Source organism: Nothoprocta perdicaria, unplaced genomic scaffold (assembly GCF_003342845.1).
Source record: "Nothoprocta perdicaria isolate Ctin4 unplaced genomic scaffold, notPer1 scaffold_248, whole genome shotgun sequence".
NCBI lineage: Eukaryota > Metazoa > Chordata > Aves > Tinamiformes > Tinamidae > Nothoprocta > Nothoprocta perdicaria.
The window spans coordinates 258558-278201 of record NW_020455475.1 but is presented as its reverse complement, the minus strand read 5'-3'; the positions used below and the strand labels follow the sequence as shown (position 1 = coordinate 278201).

General features: G+C 39.9%; 1 protein-coding gene across 4 annotated transcripts in view; it reads right to left on the bottom strand.

The window, feature by feature from the left end:
- Window positions 1-10525: 10525 nt before the first annotated feature.
- Window positions 10526-19644, bottom strand: part of CLIC5 (chloride intracellular channel 5) — a 66833-nt gene continuing 57714 nt past the window's right edge. For all 4 annotated transcript variants that reach the window (XM_026039974.1, XM_026039977.1, XM_026039976.1 and 1 more), the window contains exons 6-7: window positions 14012-14193; window positions 10526-10693 (exon numbers count right to left, since the gene is read on the bottom strand). In XM_026039974.1, coding sequence (XP_025895759.1) covers window positions 10526-10693; window positions 14012-14193 — 350 coding nt within the window. The remainder of the gene's footprint in view (window positions 10694-14011; window positions 14194-19644) is intronic.

The window sequence follows — 19644 nt, the reverse complement described above, 5'->3', positions numbered from 1 at the left end:
TTTTCTTTTTCTTTTTCCCCTTTCCTTTTTCCTTTTTCCCCTTTTTCCTATTTCTCCTTCTCCTTCCTCTCCTCTTTTCCTCCATTCTCTTTCCCTCATCACTTGCCTTCAGCCTCACCATCCTTTTCTTTTTCCTCCTTCCCTCTTCATCCCCCTCACTGGCCCTGTCAAAGAAAGGAAATCATAACCCAAAGGAAGGACAAGAATTGAAACAGTGCCAACGCAATGGGCCAAGAGGCTACATATGGAACCAGCAAATCACACTGCCATGAAGGATGTTAGTGATTTAAAGTTATGTATATTGAAGTCTGGATCTTAAAATGAATCCATAATGGTAGAGGTAACTAATGGAGCGACTTAACTGACAGCAAGCAGAGTTTTTTATTTTAACGTTGTTATGTTCYCACAAACTCCTCTTTTCCGGTCCCCACCCTTTCCTTTCTCCCCTTTCTAATTAGTTCAACATCCACGCAGACAATGAAAAGTTAACACTGCTGCTTTACGAATAAAAATTTGAGCCCATATACCATAAATATGAGGCTACAAGTGGCTGCGATTGCACAGGGCTCTGCCTAGGGATYGTGCTCCAGGCTGAAGGGTGTCGAATGATCCTGGATGGATGGGCATGGAAGCACCAGTCTCGCTGTGATGCCATAAATAACCCTTGGGACCGGAGCTCTGACTGCAGTGCAGTGAGAAAGGCAGCAGGTCCCTGGCTGCATCTCAAGTGGCATCTCTCTGCATCGATTTCATGTGATCCCAAGTGAAAACGCTGCTCTGCAGGAAGGATGTCAGCCGTGTGTAAGTGTATATATGTGTGGGTGTGTATATATGCACAGTCACACATAACATTGCATAAAATAAATTTACCATAAAAATAAGTTACAATAAAAAAAAAAATGCTGTACTACCAAAATCAGATGCTCATAACTTCAGGCCTAATAATGCTGCTTTTCCAACCCAAATTGACTTCTCGCATATAAGCATTGGGGTAGGACCTTTCATAGTGTGATTGCAGACTGTTTTCCACCTTTGTGCTACTTGGTGCTGCCAGCGTGGCCCCGCTCCAGATGAGGGAGGTGACACTGGGGCCAGTGGATGGTGGCCCACATTTGTTGGTGGGATGGACAGTGRCTGCAAGAAGGAGGCAGAGGAGCAYGGGAGGAGGAAGGAAGCTGCTGCATGGGGCATCCAAATGGCTCTGCCCCCAGCACGGGCTGGGAATTGGCTTGTCCMGAGAGGGCTACTAATAGGCAGCTTGTGGGCAGCCGTCCAGTTTGGGAGGGCAAAACCAGTATGGACACGAGCCACCTGGTGCCACTGGTCTCAGAGATGGGGAGTGTTCCTGTGTATTGGATTTACTGGTACTGTGGTACCCTTATGTTGCTGTGAGGTGTCAGTTCTGTGGAAAAAAAAACACGTTTGAGGGAGGCCAAGCTGAGCATCCAAAGTGAAGTGCAAGCCCTTATCTGAATTTCTTCCTCTCAGTTCCCACGCTGTGAAATACCATCCTTCCACCCTTACAGATACATCAATAGATCTAATGAAGCCCTTACAGACAGCACTGCCATAGAAAGCATGGGATAGAATTAGCTAATATAGCTAATTTAAAGATCTTCTGAAAATGCTGAGTAACRTGGCATAAAGACGGCACGTACAAGACCCAAAAAGCTGCTCCCAAACCCGCATGCACAGAGGGGTTAGCAAGGATGTGATCTGAGTACCTGCAGGTTTGTAAGTGCTTCCCTTGGCAAAGTTAGTCCTGTTTAGTGTTGAGCTGGGTGAGAAGAGGTTGCCCATGACAAATTCCTCCTCACCCTTCCAATTTGCATCCTGCTTTGCACCAATGGCTGTGACTTTTCCGTGCAAGGGAACTAGAAGAAATTCTGTCAACCCCGCAAAGTATCTCTGGCAAAGTATCATTCAGTAATGTTGAGCATTACTGAATTACTGGATTACTGAAGCACTACAGAAAACACTCCCTCCTATTTTTCTTTTTTTTTTTTTTTTTTTTTGGACCTTGGGGTTTGAATCTTGTGCCAGCCCTGTTTCAGGGTCCCCAGCCTGCAGATTTTTACTTTTCCTCCAAGCTTCCCAAAACAAGAGCTTGATACTGTTAGTGGTGGCTGAATATTGGCTAGATTATGGGGCATGTGGGTATAGCCTACATTTATTTTCTTTAAGTATATATTTGTTTGATGTTTTCCAAGCATCTGCTTAAGATTTCTGTGCTTATCTAAGGGGAGGAAAAAGCCCATTCTTCCCAAAGCCAATTCAGTGCAAGAAAATGTCATAACACATCTGGGCCCCTCTGTTTCATCCTTCGCCAGAGGGACTCCATAGCTCCTTCCCTACCTCTTGGAAAGCCAAGMGTTGTGGCTGGCAATTAAAGGCATCTGCTGGGCTCATGTAAGGCAAATCATGCCCAAAGTATGAAGGATAGATGACACCTGAGATGCTGAAATGCTTGCCRGGCTGATCATAGCCCTGTCTAGTGGGGATGTATACAGGGTACCAAAAAAGTGACCGGTGGCACAGCTGGTGGAAGGCAAAAAGCTTTCCCTTGGGCAGAGCAGATGCATAAGGAGCAACAAAATAAAGGCAGGAAAAGGACTGGATGATCCAGTTTGTTGCTCATCCCATTTCTCATCACCCAGGTCTGCAAGGACCTGAATGATCATGTGGAACACAATACTTGGGTGGACCTGTTCTACTCATTGCCATGAAAGATCACCAAGGCCAGCAGCGCCCTGAGAGTCTGAGAGCAGGTTTGGTCTGTTTGCATGATGAGAGGAGCCAGAGCTACAGCTACCTACTTTTAATGAAATAAACACTAAAAGAACCAACACTGGTGTGGAAGGCTTTTTGTGTGCGGGAAGTATCCTCTCAATTCTCATATTCCATGAAGTCTACCTAGTTGACCCAGGCCAACATGATACCACCAAGTGCTAACTAAATGGGGCTACTGACCTTGTTGCTTCTGCTAGTGCAGAGGTAACTTATTTTTCCTTGCTGACATTCCTTTTATTTCCTCTATATCCATAAAGCACTATTCAAAGTGCAGAAACACCTTTCTTGCAACCACTCCTAGAACCATGTTAAAAAGAAAGCAATTAACAAATAAAAAAAAGTTCAAGAATAACCCAATGAGAAAATAAACCACTTTTATTCAATTATCAGGTGTTAATCGTTTCTAGAATATAAGATTATAAACACTTCCAATCCAGGAAGGTGGATTTCTTCATTTAACCCATACTCATTTAAAGGATACAAAAGAAAAGTTCACTTGCTATCCAAAGGCTTAAAAAGAAATAATAAGCAGATATATATATTTTCAAGTGAAATTCAGCTTTTTTCAATAATAAAATATACTACCTATTATACAAAAAGGACGTTGATTTTATTCACAGTTGATAAAGCCACACAATTGTAATGTTAAAGGCAAACTGCAATGACATTTTAGTTACATTATTCCTATTATTTACTATGTGTGCTATAGCAGCATACAAAGACGCTAATCAGGGTCTTATTGTGCTAGAAGCTGTACATATAGAGAAGAAAAATATAGTTCCTACTCTTAACTATGATTTAATCTTCAATTACCCATTAACAGAGCATGTGTCTCACCTGAAAATCATGACTATGCAAAGGGGTTTATCCTTTCTTTCTCAACCAGTGGAGACCCTTAGATGCGCAGATGCTTTTGATTGCCAAATACTATAAAACAGTTGTTTATAAACAAACAACTTTTGAAGCTTGCCAGGTCCAAATCTGAAGTTTAATTCCTGCCCACTCTTAAAGATTTACCAATTTTTCTTTCCTCAGGTAGCTATGTTCCCAACAGACACCAGGTATTTCTGAGATYCATGACCTTTTAGAGGAGAAAATCCAACGCTTGCACTTGGGTCTGGGCAGGTTCCTCAAAATTGTAAGTGTTTTTTCAAATGAGTTATTTTGTGCCTGTATAGAGCCCCAGAGAGGTACTGTGCCCAGTCATCATGTCATCCCCCGTGCTCCTTGTTTTGGTTCTGAATGCTGTTGCAGTTTTTAAGCAACTTTGGGTCAGGTCATTTGGATCTCCAGAGGGGCTGGTTTCACAGCACAGACAGCAAACTTGCCCGGGTACCTCTGAGGACTTCCAGTCCAGCTCCTGTTACCCCCGTTGAGGGGAAGCAGAGCAGCACATGCATCCTGCAACGGGTTCCTCTCTCTCTCCTGCTGCATCAAACCCCCTCTGTAATAACATGAATGTGCCCTGAATGAGTCAGTTGTGAAACCAAGTGGATTTTAAGGGGAAAAAATAGCAGCATTTCTGATTGCCCTAAAGTCTCACTATGCAACTTGGCTTTTGATCTGCAGGCTTTAGAACTGAAGACAGTCAACACACAAAAGTAACTCTGACACTCTCTAGTTCATAAATTTCTAGAGAATATGGGGTAGGAACCTTCATTATCTTAAAAAAAAAAAGGAAAAAAGAAAAAAGTAGGGATGCCCTCACAGCTAGGAGGATTTGCCAAGATGAGGATCGGATGTCTGATASTAGTTATGGGGAAGTGATTGACATCAAATGCAGTCGTGCACACCAGCACACCAGCTTTGCACCAGCATGGAGGGTCAGGTTTGGGGCTTGGGTGTTTCCTCMCAGTTTTCTATTGTTAATGACACCAAGCGCCCACAAAACACAACGCTGAGCTCTGCTGTGCCTTGGCTTCTTGCGGCGGGTCCATTTTGGGTTGCCAAATGTCAAATTATCCTTTTCTGCCAAGGGAGTGCTGAATGGCTCTTTTCTACTAATAATGAAAGGTTTTTTTTTTTTTTTTTTTCCACTTTAAAGGGAAATGGATGATTCCTGGAATATCTATCAACAGATGCCGATCAATGGAGGCAAAGTGTGTTCAGTCAGTTAACAAAAAAAAATCTGAGATTCCTTGCGTCTTAAGACCTTAGTGGAAAACCTGTTTTATTCTGTCCATTCAGGTCCAAATATGCTTCTCAAAATGAACTATAATTTTCCTGCTTAAATGATTTAGTGAGAATCACACCTCCTACATTATATTTTATACCACAGCTTATTCCCAAACCTGGGGATAGTCCCTCATTTCCTTTTAAAAACTTCCTTAATAAGAGAGTGGAGAAATCTGCTGTTTGTAAATGCTATTTATTTAGCACTTGTTTCCAAACTAGAGCAGTTAACTTAATGAAGAAAAAGAAAGAAAAGCCACAAAGAAAAAGATTAATTTGCCGCCCTTAGCCATTTCCCAAATTCTTCAGAGTTTATGGACCCAGAGAGATAGGGAAAGGGCAACTTCTGAGCAGTGCAGCAGAAGAGGCTGTAAGGACCCATGTGAAAGGCAAGTGATTTCGGGAATTAAAAGAGCCAGGGCAGGGCCAGGTCCCCTGCTCTGCTGGTGGCCATGGCAAGCCCCATCTGTCCCTGTTGCTTCCTTTTCCCTTTGGGTTTTAACTGCTCTCTAAGGACATCTTTACTCTTGAAGCATCTTTGTGCCTTGGGCTCATGCTGGGAATTCCTATTGGGAATTCCCCCACTGGGAATTCTGCCATTGGATTTCAAAGGAAACAGAACCATAATACTCTTTATTAATATCTAGGTTTTTCTGTCGTGGCTTTTAGGCCCCAATCCAGCCAAGCAGGAAAGCACATGTTTAACATTAAACACGTGAGCAGTCTCCATTCACATGCCGCAAGCGAAAAACGTTCCTTAGTGCTGGATCACGGCCCTGGTCGGGCTGCTCACGCCCTTCAGCTGGAGAGCTGGGCTCTGTGAAAAGTGGTGCCGAGACCCTTCACYGTGGTGGCACCGTCACATCCCCCGCTCCTTGGGCACCGCGCCCAACGGGCCATCGATYGCTCCACGGGAAAGGTCATCCCTAAGCTTTCTCAAACACAGATTTGCTCAGGTCTGTGCTGAAAATCACAATCCAGACTAATCAGTCTATCATTCTTGGTTAAAATAGCCCAGATGAAAAGACATCTATGTATCGATTTCTTTAAAAAAAATGCTTTTAACATTCTATTCTCCMCCCAAAATCATTACCTATTTCAACTTCTCAACTAGTATAAGCGTCATGTCTTTCCTGCTTCCCCTGGAATCATTAGGTCATTACAGATATCAAAATAAATGAAGACATGAAAGATTCAGCAGAAGAGCAAAATCTTACTGGAAAACCATTCCTTAATATCAGAAGCAATTCAGAAATAATAATCATATCTAGAAGAAAAATAAACCGATGCGAACGTCCCCTTGCCTTAAGGAATACATATGAGGACAGACACAAGACTGTTGAGTTATTCTGCTCTTTAAAGCATTGATCATTTTTTAAAAGTATTTCTTTGGACTTTTGGGGCTTTATATGACTACAGAATCTGCTATGCTGCATTTCAGCCACCTAAATTTTAACAATATCCTAAGATCAATTAAACTCCATTGAGACAGAAAGGAGGTTCTTTCTCACTTCCCCCCAGGGGACAGTAGTAGGAGCTGTGCTGCAAGCAGTGGCCTTTGGGGTTACCTCACAAAACAGATCAGTTACCCTAAAACATAGTGCTTAGCACTGGGAATGATTACAACTAACTTGAAGCTTTTTTTTTTTATCTCTAATATATAATATCTTATTTTTCGCTCATTTTGTTACTGACCTTGAAAATGAAGGCTACAAAAAAATCTTAAGTCTTCTATGGGCAGGGACTTCAATAATTCAGTTCATCTCTTTTTGTTAGGAGATAAAGATGCCTAATGTCTTTGTGATATATGCTGTCATTTCTCCCTGGCAGTGGCTTTGCAGCTTGTGCAAATATGGGATAAGAGCTTGTAGCCTCTAGCTGTATATGCCATACTATGACCTGATTAAGCTGTGTTATTATAAAATTCTCTCTATTGAAAATAAAATGTTTGCCAGAAGCCTTGTGTTAAATAATTTTGGAAAAGGTACTTTCTTAGTMATACCTGTACAGCAAGACGACCTATTGGCAATTCAAATAGTGTAACAGAAAATAAAATTAGCTAGTATATGAGATGCTTTACCACCTCCATATTAGGATAAGGGAAATCAATATTGGTTCCAATATGAATGGAGTGTTGGACTGAGTGAACAGGGAGCTTTGAAATAAATATCTAAGAAATGTTTGGATGAAATGGACATCTTTACAGACATTTGGTCTGCATTTCTGAAATGCAGATGATTAAATCCATATTGTTGGCTTCTTCTCCCTCTGCACTATGTCTTTCTTTACATCTTGCAAAAAATTTATGAACAAAGTTATTGTAAATCTGCAATGTCTGTCTTGTCRCTTAGATTCTTTTCAGAAATGCTTCCTTGCCAATGTAGATATACAATCCTATATGATTAATATTTATTACTTATAATTCTAAATACAATGGAAGGTCACCAAAAATACCCCGCATAAAGGAGTCTGGAGCCCTTTAAAATCTCACTGGTGATGGATCCTGGCTCTTGAAAGCTGAGCTCGAAATCTCAGCAAAACACTTTTCTATGTAGGATTTCCAGTATTTCCTGCTTCTGACTACAGCTAAAGCCAAAAAGCACAAAGGTGAGCAAAAGTTACAGATCTGAAAACATGGGCTTGGATTTCAAACACAAACAAAGGTCAGAGAATGCCTGAACCTGTCCATAATCTTGGATCAGCTTATTACAGGGTTATGAATAAAATGCAAAGSTAGGCTGCAGAGCCAGACTTGAATTCCCACAGATCAGGCACTGTAGCTGATCAGAAAACTGTTTCATTTTCCTCTTTTTCTTCATATCCATCAATACACCTTAGCCGAATTTATGTGGCTCTTATTGGAAAATGAAAATATTTAGGTTTTGTATAAGTAATTAAAAATAAGGTAGCTTGGGGATTTTCAGCTTTTATAACAAAATTCTACTGATATTTAACAAACATGCAAATCACCTTACAAAATGCTCACTGTGTTTAAAACTCATTTTTTTGTTATAAACATAATTTGTAAACATCAATTTAAAAAAAAAAAAGATGTAATTTAAGGTTGCTAAGATCAATTGATTTTGATTTGGCCCTCTTTTAGAAAAATGAAATTAGGATATACTAGAACATTTTGGAATCACAGATTCAGCAAATTGGTGAAGAGTCACAGAGCTGGAAGAATTCAGGAGAGATTCTGCATTGGTTCACTTACCCTACCTGAGATCTCCTGCATGTTTGTATAGTCTTTAAGGAGCAATGTATAATAAGCACAGAGCAAGAAGCTACAACTACCTCTACTTCTTCAAAGATCACTAGTAATGGCGATTAAGCAAAACCACTAATTAAAATACAAGCTTGGAACATGACAACTGAAAAAAACGGAGATTCCATTGATCAGCAGGCTCTTAGTCACACCGTACTGCAAGTAAAAAACCCAGGTGACCGTCAACTGGAAAGCAGGCTTTTCATTAGAAACAAATTTGCAGAGCACTGGCAATATTACTTTGTTAAACAGACAGAACCATCTAGACCAGCGTGCCGAGCAAAAACAAAAACAGAAAGACAGATAGACAGGACTGAGTCAATTAAAATAAATAAATAAATAATCAAGTTAATTTAACAAAAAAATCATAAATAATTCCAATCTCATGAAGAAGTTGTTTCTTTTTTTTTTTTTTTTTTTTTTCTTTCCTTTTAGCAAGCCATATATGCTTATCCAGACATATTTAATCTCATTAGGCTTCTTTGGCTGTTATTAGTGTTCTCTGAGCCAGCTGATTTCTCAGCAATATTTTAAAGACTGTGAGTCTTTGCCCTCCAGTCTAGCCATTGTTAAAATGTCCCACTCTTTGGGAAGACGTGGGAGTTCACAGATTTTCTTCCAAGGTTTGGGAAAGTTCAGACCAAACTGATGGCTCCCTGTGAAACAATCAGCTACGAAGTGTCTTCATGGTCAACAAGCAACATTCTGCTTGTGGAACAGCAGGATAATCTCACCAAATCAAGAGAACTGCTTCAGATCTTCATGAGCACCTTAGGGCAGAAGCAAGTTTTATAATGTGCCTCCAATCCTCCAGGTTTCTGTGTGCAAACAAATGGGTCTGTTGCAATGTTCCCCCATGCAGCGTGGGCTTCCCCTGGCAATCAGGGCAGTTCTTCACTGCTCTGATCAGAAGAGGAACCCCTACATGCTAGAGCTCAGCTTTATTTTATTATTGTATCTTTCTAAACAACTATAAATCCCCTCAAATTGAAAGTTGAGAGTCATGTACACTCTTGTACATATTAGGGCAAGTGAGTTTCACACAAAAGAGCTGTCATTCTACATTTGTTAAATTAATGGGAGGCTAGTCACTAGTTTAAAGCAGATAGATTGCATTATGCAGATACTAGATACAGGACAAAATAATTAGCTTTTGAAAGCCAACTGCCATTCAACTTGGACTGATAAATCCTGGAGGAGTGTGACAAAGGTGCCATGCATGGATTTCTGCTGGCATTTTTGCCAACTTGCTGCCTGGGAATGTGCCGCTTTTAGCCTGCTCTCCTTGAGACTCACAGAACAAGGTGTTCTCTAGAAAGGAAGATGAGTTGTTGAAAGTGGCCCATCCAGAGCACAAAGCAGACAAGAGTGCTTCTCCTGTCTGAATGTGTATGCAGCAATATATTTCTTCTGCCCACCCAAGTTTCCCAAAATAGCATTATAAAAGAATCAGCAACTGTTGGGGCAACAATATCCTACGTRGTTTGTATAGCTGTGCCAATCAGCCTATTCATTTAAGTTAATACATTGCACACGTTACTGTTGGGTCTCAGTGTTTCTACCAACTTCCAGATCTGCTGGGATTATTAGCACCACTCTTCCAAGGGTCACCTGCTCAATATTCGTCTAAATGTACAGATCCAAAAGCAACAAGTAAATTTTAAGCAAAGTAGCATCTGCAAATCCAACGTGTTCATCAGGCTTTCCCCACTTGCACCAAGCTAAAAATAAATATCTTATAACTTCKGGGCCTGTTAAGAGAGAAGATGCATTTCAGAAATGTTTGTAAATACAACTGCTAAGAGAATGTCTCTTTTGGGGTCAATTTTTTTGCCCTCACTCATATTTTGCCCTGCTTCAAGGATCCCAATAGCAGTGGATAGATCACACTAGAAAAAGGCATCCTTGAAATAACCTAGAGAAGAATYAGTTTGTGTTGTTATTCAATGACTTATTTGAAAATTCAGCTATGATCTTATTTTAAAAACTTCAAATAAAACAGGGGGTGAGATACTCCAGCATGAAGCAAGAAACTAATAAGGTGGACTCATTTCCAATACTGATTGTGAATAATACTAGCTGTGCCAGATATTARTGGGGAGTGGGCAACTCCCCACTAGAGTTGCCTTTGCTTTCTCCAGTGAAAAACAGATTTGTCCCAGATCAATATACTTTTTACARGTGGAATCATAGGGATGCTGACCAGATACTATAATGATAAGAATATCTTAAGGCAACAAGGATAAGAGTCTGTAAAATGGGTATCTCTCTGTGATATGGAGCCTCTGCCAAGGTCAGTTAGGACTTGCTGAGCCGCTTGGCCACATCTGCGTAGGCTTGCTCGATCTCTTTGTCTGCAGCACAGGTATTGGTGAACTCATCTCTGGCATAAGCGTTCTTCAGATACCGCCACAGCCCCGTCATCTCTGTTGGGAACTCAAAGTTGCGATATTTCTTTGCAACAATCTAAAACAAAGACAAAACAGAAAATAAAAGCAACCTGCTGGTGATATCTCTCTTCACTCTTTTTTTTTTAAGACAGCTTCTTACTATTTCTTTTCATACATTTGCACAGGAGATAAATGCCTATAGGCTTAGAGGCTTATAAAAGAAGATTTTGAAAAGTGACCATTGTTCCATCCCTAACTTGCAAACGTGCTACTTGGCCCAAGCACATACCAGTGCAATTGCCCGGAAAGTATGATCAAATTAAGGCCTTTCTATGTTACCTGAAGATGTAATTAATTTTACTATAATATTTTTGGCCGTTTAAACCATATTTATGTAGGTGTTGGCTGAGGTGCCAAATGAGAGCCAATCAGCTGAAAGCTTAAAAGGAAGATAGATTGAAGGTAAAGGTATTAGTAAGAACTAAAATAAATGTGTATTTTGCTTGGCTGGTGATGTCAAACAATTAAATCCCCTACAGCTGTTAAAAGTATCTATCCACGATTATGTACAGGAAATATCCTGGGTGGTATGGGTACCATGATGGAGAAACTAAGATGATTTAGCAAATGTTAAAAATAAAATTATGAGGATAAACTGGGGGAAAAAGTGATTATTTAAAGACTTGTTATACTAGGAAATAATCTATCAAGGGAAATTCTCAATTACTAAATACACTCATGTCCTTATTCAGCAAAATATTTAAGTGCATACTTTATTTTAAGCACCTGTATAATACCACTGAAGTCACTGGGACTCATTTGTGCTTAAAGTTAGTTGGCTGGTTAAGTAGCTTGCTGGATTGGGACATTTCAGTTTTCCTGTAAGAATTTAACATACCAGACAACCGTTCAGTGACGAAATGAAATAGTTGATAGGAAAAGATGGATTAGCTAATTTAATGAATGCTTCCAATCTGTAATTTTTCTGACAGTAAAAAATTATTCCTGGGCATAAATTACATACATATGTGCCATAAAGTTCCCCTATATTTTTCAAGTACATGGTAGATGCACTTTAGAGTACATTGTAGATGTACTTGTCCCATTGGCCTTCCTGGCCTGCATCAGGAGGAGTGTTGCCAGCAGGTCAAGGGGGAGGATCCTGCCCCTCTACTCAGCTCTAATGAGGCCGCAGCTGGAATACTGGGCACAGCTCTGGGCTCCCCAGTATAAGAGGGACATGGAGCTTCTCAAGAGGGTCCAGCGGAGAGCGACAAAAATGATTAAAGGACTGGAACATCTCTCATATGAGGAGCAACTGAGTGAGTTGGGCTTGTTTAGCTTGGAGAAGAGAAGGCTGAGAGGGGATCTGATTAACATGTACAAGTTCATGAAGGGAGAATGTAGAGAGGAAGGGGACAAGCTCTTCTCATGGGTGGCCAGTGACAGGACAAGGGGTAATGGGTGTTAAGTTGAAACACAGGAAGCTCCATTTTCATGTGAGGAGGAACTTCTTCACTGTGAGGGTGCCAGAGCCCTGGAACAGGCTGCCCAGGGAGGTTGTGGAGTCTGCTTCTCTGGAGATCTTCCAAAACCACCTGGATGCCGCCCTGTGCCCTGTGCTCTGGGTGTCCCTGCTGGAGCAGGGGAGTTGGACAAGATGATCTCTAGAGGTCCCTTCCAACCTTGAATGTTCTGTGATTCTGTGATAGATCTGTTATCTATCTCAGGTTTCCTAGGACAGTCATGTTCTCAGAAATGATTATGATTTGTTTTTCTTACCATGATCCGTTTGGCATAAGCAAGGCCAAATTCTGTCTAAACTGCATTTAATTCAACATTCTTGACTTCAACAATATTACACACACACACATAGGGAAGATAAAACTTGCTGAGCAATTTAAGTCGATATTTTCACAATTTCCAGCAAGCACTTTTCATCAAATGAAAAAGTCTTCATAATTTACCTTTCTCTTCTGCCTGTAAAACACTTTTCAGACAATATCCTATGGTTATTATGGTTCTCCCATTTGAGAAAATTTTTAATTCTCTTTTGACATCTTTCTTTTTACCTCAGGCAGTCAGGAAGTAGTAAGGGATCACATATAGTTTTGCATTGTCTGACTCACGGTTTTACATTGTCTCACTCCAATGTCGTGAGTGAAGCTGAGCCAAAGAAAAAGCCAAACCTGTGAGGATATTATCACATTTCTTAACTGGAGACTTGCACATTTTTTTATTTCTTTCTTTTTCTTTATACATGTGTTCAGACAGCTCACATGGCTCAGTTTATGCTTTGGCTTATGCAGTCAAATTAGATACATGATTTGGCTTTACTTCCTAGCTTACTTAATTGACAAGGTCAGCCAGGTACTTGCTATATTCTACAGAAACATGTTATCTGATAAATTAAGTAAGTAGAACACTTAGAAGGCAGCATGATGTACATCATTTGCACTATGCAAGTGACCATGTACATCAAGAATTGTGGATCTCATTGGTGATTCTGATTTGTTAACCTCCCTTTATAGAATATCAGCAGAAGCAAAACCCCTGCCAAAAGATGCACTGCTGTTCTCAAATTACAAATGCATGGGAACAGACAAAGTTTGACATCACTTTTAAGAATAATGGCATCTAACTGATACAAAACACTGCTGTTACTTGCAGCAGGGTGATAACAAGAGATGAGGACACTTCTATGTTAACAGTGTCTTTGCTGCTAACCCGTGATGTGACCTACTGTGTCATTCTGTTTCCTTCTGTACTAAGCAGCAAGTTACCTAAGTTAACCTATAGGAAATACTTAAGATGAAAACCTATGCTTCAAATTCTGATCTTCTGGGACTTAAGATGTGCTAGCTAATACACAGGTTGTCTTTATGCTTAGTTGTTAAAATGATGGAAGAAAACTTCACTCCTTTTATCTAAGCTGTGTACTTGTTCATCCATTCTAGTAAGTACAGGAGGAAAAACGTGGGTGTCACATAGCAAGGTGGTCTTCTGCACATCTCTCGGTGCACACTGAGCAGGTGGCCATGTCTCTTTACAGACTGTTTTCCTTACCTGTACAGTTAAGGTGAATTATCTTAGGAATTACTGGAGAGTCAGATCAGATCCTTATATTTTACATATACCCAAAAGAAAATGGATTTTTCAGAAAACAAGGAAAGTTAGCACTTAAAGGAATCTTTTCACATAGCATAATCCACCCTTATACTTTTGGAAAATGCCTAAAAAAAGGTGCAATACTGCAGAGGTCAGAATCATTTATGTAGAAAGTAAGTGACTGGCAGATAAAGCAGGAGCAGCATTGACTACCCTCAAAAGTACACATATCAATGAGGACACATCACTGTGAGAGAAGATTTCTTTGTCACATGCCACTTTTTACCTTAACAACATGGAGTTTGGGCAGAAGGTTGCAGTCAGCAAGAGTCAGGTCATCTCCATCCAGAAATCTGCGTTTAGACATTTTCTCCTCTTCAGTGCTGTTTGCATCAATCTCCTCAGGTAGAGGGGTTCTCAAATAGTCATCCAGCTTCTTCAAAGCCTTCACCAAACCTTTTTCAAGGGCTTTGCCAAAAAGTAATAAATGATTAGGGCAGGGTAGAAATTATTTGGGAACACAACATCATCAATGGCTATGACAATACCTGGAGAAAAGGCAAGAACCATTTCTTTGTTGTTAGTTACCTGAAGGTAAAGGCAATCTTCCAAAGGAAAAAGAAAATACAAGCAACTGCTRTGCAATGTCATCTCCTGACTAGCAGAAAAAGAGATCACGGAAAAAAAAGAATTGGTTGTCAGTATGACATTTCCTACTACACATTTGCCCTCTGTTGTTTTTTTGGTTTCTTGAGGCCATCACACAGTAAGTTGGAGCCCTATACAAATTACTTTTCCTAAGCAGCTAGGTGGGGTTCTAATGAATGGTAATTCTCTAGCATTACTTTAGCTCTAAAAAAAAAAAAAAAAAAAAAAANTGACATTTCCTACTACACATTTGCCCTCTGTTGTTTTTTTGGTTTCTTGAGGCCATCACACAGTAAGTTGGAGCCCTATACAAATTACTTTTCCTGAGCAGCTAGGTGGGGTTCTCATGACTGGTAATTATCTAGCATTACTTTAGCTAAAAAAAAAAAAAAAAAAAAAAAAAAGAGTAGTTTTATTAAATTTATACCCCTTCCAGATTAATTAAAGGCAAGAGCAATAATTCCAGTGATGCTAGTCAGAGATCTATGGTGCTGGATTCCCTCAATAAGCTGGAAGATACACAACAAGTGAAATAAAAGTAACGTGATGATAATCAAATAAAGAGCTACACAAAACAGATGAACAGATGAAACCGATTCAAATGGTTTTAACATTCTCCTTACTTTGGGTTCAGTTGGGGTGCAAATTCTCTTTTTTCATATGCCACAATAGAAAAGAGACTTTGGACCTCTCATTTCAAGAACTGTTGGAGCTGCAGCTGTACTGAACTCCATACATAAAATGTCATCTAGATATAGTAGTATACTATGCAGTAATTTTGTATTTTTTTTTCTTTTTTTTTAATTTATCAAGCTGGGCACAAAATTTTGCTTAGCATCAGGATCATACAGAAATATGACGGGTAAAAATATACTCATGGAAAGCTGAATGAAGAGTGCAAGTTATTCAAAGTAAAAACACTCTGAGGCAAGAAGGATCTTCGGCTTCTGTGTTTGAAGGGTGACTAGCATAATGGGGTTCTGGTCCAAAGTGCTAAAGCAATATGAACACGAAACAGCAAGAATTTACAATGTGAAAAAATAACAGCATGACTCATGGGCTTAGGGCCAGAATTTCAGATGGTGAAAATTACCTGCAGTGATTTATACCTGCTGCAGATCTGGATCAGAGTCAACATTTTAGGTCTAACCCTGCAAAATCTTATACCTCTGAGTAACTTACTGCCACTTAACTTAGAGGAGACTATTCAATATGTTGAGTTACTCAAGTCTTTTAARAGTATAAAGTCTATAGAGATAAATATATTTGCAGACCACAATGTAAGTTCAATGGACTGCAGAAATTGCCCCATATAGAACAGCTTGCTGGCACAGGCAGCTCATCTGGCTCCGCTCCGAGCTGCTCCTGTGCTCTTGGCATGGGAAGAACAGCAGGATGCCGGGGTTGCTCAGCGAGCAGGAGCTGCACCTACAGAACAAGCATTCCCTGCTGCCCTAACATCCATTAAACCCCATGKCAGTGGTGGAAGTCAGATTACGCTGCCCGATGTCTTACTTCCACTGAAGGCTCTTGGCCAAGCACCAAGGAGCCACACCAGCTCTTTTGGGGCTGCCTCGTAGACACAGTGGCAAATCACAGCTTAATTGACTGACTGGAGAAATGACTGCGATCCAAGTGAAAATACCCAACAAACATAGCAGGGAGGGAAAGAATTTTATGTCTGAAAGCACAGCATCTAAAGCGACTGAAGTGTTGCCATCCATAAAACAAAAGTGTTGCCATCCCTTATTTAATCAATTCAAATTGAATTTTGACACTGACATTCTGCTGTCAGATCCTGGCAGTGCTGTCCTTAATCATCTGCAGCTGTGCTCTGCTGCACAACTTCTACTGAAGAGTAATAACTACATGGTGTGTAATATATCCCCACATGGCAACACTTGAAATGTTTAGCAATATTTTTTATTTTGACCGATAACACCTGTTAAATAGATCGTTTTCCTTCTCTTGGTCAGCCTCAGACTATGTCCTCTTACAATTAACTCATTTAGAGACAATAGAATCAAATTACTGCAGTTTAATTCAATTTTGCTCTTTTGGATTTGAGAAAACTGGCTCAACACTAAGCGTTTTCCAGCATTCTCCTTCACTCAGTAAGATTTTTGGTTCTTCATGTCATCTATTCAATATTTCCAGTAGAAGCACTACGTTAGATACTTTGAGCTACCTTAGAAGGTCAGTGCTTTTAAGGATAGGAGCAGCAGGTGAGAAGTATTTATGTAACTCTTATCTGGAATTTGTTAGGATTTTTCTTTTTCTTTTTTTTCCCCCCATCTTATTGATATATCAAAGTGTGTCATGGCTGTCCCAAAAACAATGCTTGGAGTGAAGCCTATTTGTGACAGTGAGAAAAACATTTATCTGAATTCATGCTTAGCRCTGACACATGACTGCTTTAGGCCAAAAATAAGCATGTATTCAGGGTTCAGCGTATCTGTGACATACTCCATAGGCTCAGGAACCAGTGAGATCCTATGATCTCCCAATGAAATCAGCACAAGGGTCTGGAACATCTCATATTCTGATAATGAAGACCTGACCACTACTTGTGACACCAGTGTATTGTAGGATACCRTTTAACTAATCAAAATCCTCCCGATCTTAGTAAAACTCCCAAAGAGCTGTGAATTCAGAACAGTAGAGAACAAGGCGGGGGGGGGGGATGACAATCTGAGTAATGACAGAATTTTGAAAAGCTAAGGGAGTTAAAATTCTGAAATTCCATTTTTGAATAGTGCTTACGTGGCCAGGGTCAAATTTGAACACCTTCAAATGTTTTTCAAGGCTTTTTTTTTTTTTTTTTTTTTAGAAATCCATATGTAAATGTCCATGTGGTAGAACCTAAGTTTAAGGCATCCTGTCACTGCCGTGAGGTGAAAATCCAGATTTATCTGTATAATACGTAGGAAATCTTAGATTCCTAAAGAAATGGGCTAAGAGAAATCCATACCCTGAATCAGAGACTGTGGAAATAATCCACAAAATTYTGAAGCGAGACTTCTAAGCCCCACATGCCAGAGAGACAGTTAAGTGTCTAATTCTGGCACGGTGGGAGGAACCAATCATATATCATAATTCACTATTTACCCCTCCCTAGTGACATATACCCAAAGCAGGTCAGTTTTTAATTTCCCATAAAAAAATGGGGAAGTGCTGTACTTTTACCAAGGGTAAAAGGAGAGCAATTTCCTGGAATGTGGAAGACAGTTTCAAATGCCTCTTCAACATGATGTCAGTTGAGATCTCCCAGGTGAGCAGAGTATCACGTAATCCCTATGKCTCTACTCTTGAACTGCTTCACTTTCCATAAATCATTTAACATTCAGCGGATCATGACTGAAGCCTGACAGCAAAGGAGAAGGCCTGAAAAACTAGCTCTCCTGCCTCCGCTCTTATCTAGGCAATATTTAAGAATTCTATGAAATATGAAAAAAAAAAAAAGCAAAGAGAAAACAAACCAAGAAATGGCATCCATTGAATACTCTACAGCTCCAAAGGCTTTGTGACCCTTGATCCAGATTCATATTATTGAACAAACCAAGCAGAAAAGAGATTTCACTCTGAATCTCCCATACTTGGCTATTTTGTGAAAATCTGCATGACCCTGTAGGCAGTCTCCCTTAGGAACTTAGAGGACAACAAGCACCCAACTACACAGGAGTCCAATGAGTAGAAGTCTATCACTAGGTAAGTGGAGACATTTAAAGGGATGTGACTGATTCCCCATCTGTGAATAGACTGCCACAAAGAATTTCAGATCCAGCAGATGATTTTCATGGTACCTTATCCCCTTGGCAACATTGTTAAACAACTAAATGGGTTTGTTGATAACAACTGAGTCTTTTCTGAAAATTGCATTTAATCTCCACTAAAGTGAAAYGTATAGGTTTGAATTAACCACTCTGATCTTCCTCTGTAATTGGTAGAATCYTCTTTGTATTGCATTTAGTTTGGGTGGCTTCAAAGTTAGCGTTACGGAGAATTTTTTCCTACTCTTGCATTGTGTTAGTAACGGCAGGGTGGAGGATTCAATATTGCAACACCAAGTGGGGCTACGCCAGTGAATGTAGCTCTACACTGATTTTAAGAATTTGGCTTCCAATTACTTCCCCACCCTRCAGACCTTTAATATAAACTGAGAGATCCACAATATGATCAGCTCTGCAAAAGGAGCCCTGTCATCAGGTTGCCACTGCAACAACTGCAGATGTCTGAACTGACAAAAACCATCCTTCTGGATGGTGAAATCACCAAACACAAAGACACTGTCTCTGTATTGTCTCCACAGTGATGTATTTCATGTAACTTCGAATTCCGAGAGGTTCTGATGTCTACCTGTGCAGGTACAAAATATGTGGTGGTACCACTTCTTGCTTTTATCTCTAGTCCATTCTGGACTATTCATGTTGCCAAAGACAACTTAGAGCAATCACGGTCCTGCTATGTCATCCTACCAAAACTAAATAAATATATTACTATTAAAAAAACCTCATGAGTTCTTTGTGATTTTCCTTCTCCCTTCAAAAACGTGCTTTTATGCAACTTTACTTAAGAATCTCGAGCTAGAAGCCAGAAAAATAGCACTTTCCAACCTCAAAGTAACCACAGAACACTTAATGAATGCATTACCATCTGTCAAATGCACAGAGTGAGGTTCAATTTAGCTGATAATACCTAATTCACAGTGACGCTCTGTTTTCAGCAAAAGGATACTTGATGCTGAACAATGAGATTAACAAATCCTGACATGCACAGAATTATAAATAATGTAACAAAAGTTAATAATTGGCAAAATTTTGCTCTCAGTTACACTGACATAAAAGAAGAGTAACTCCACATTGTCAACAAGCTATTCCATATTTGCTCCACTTCAACCAAGAACAGACTTTGGCTCCGTTACTCAACTCTTCAAGCAAAAACTTCCTTAAACTATTAGCCTGTGCAACTATTTCCAGGGGACAAAGAGAAATCCTTGTGTCTTGAAACATTTATACCACAGCTGAACAAAACATTGGAAAATATAATGCATGGAGCAATCATGCAAGTTAAGGGGAGGGACAGATGACAAAGCCTCATTACTAGGTAATTAGGGTGAAATTCTGGCCATGCTGAAGCCAGTGGAAGTTCTGCTGTTGACTTCAGTGGGGTTAAGATTCCTCCAACAGCTTTCAAAGCCAAAAGGGACTTTTATAATAAGTTATTCTGACCTCTGAAATAATGCTGGCCATAAAACTTCAAATGCCCTAGGTC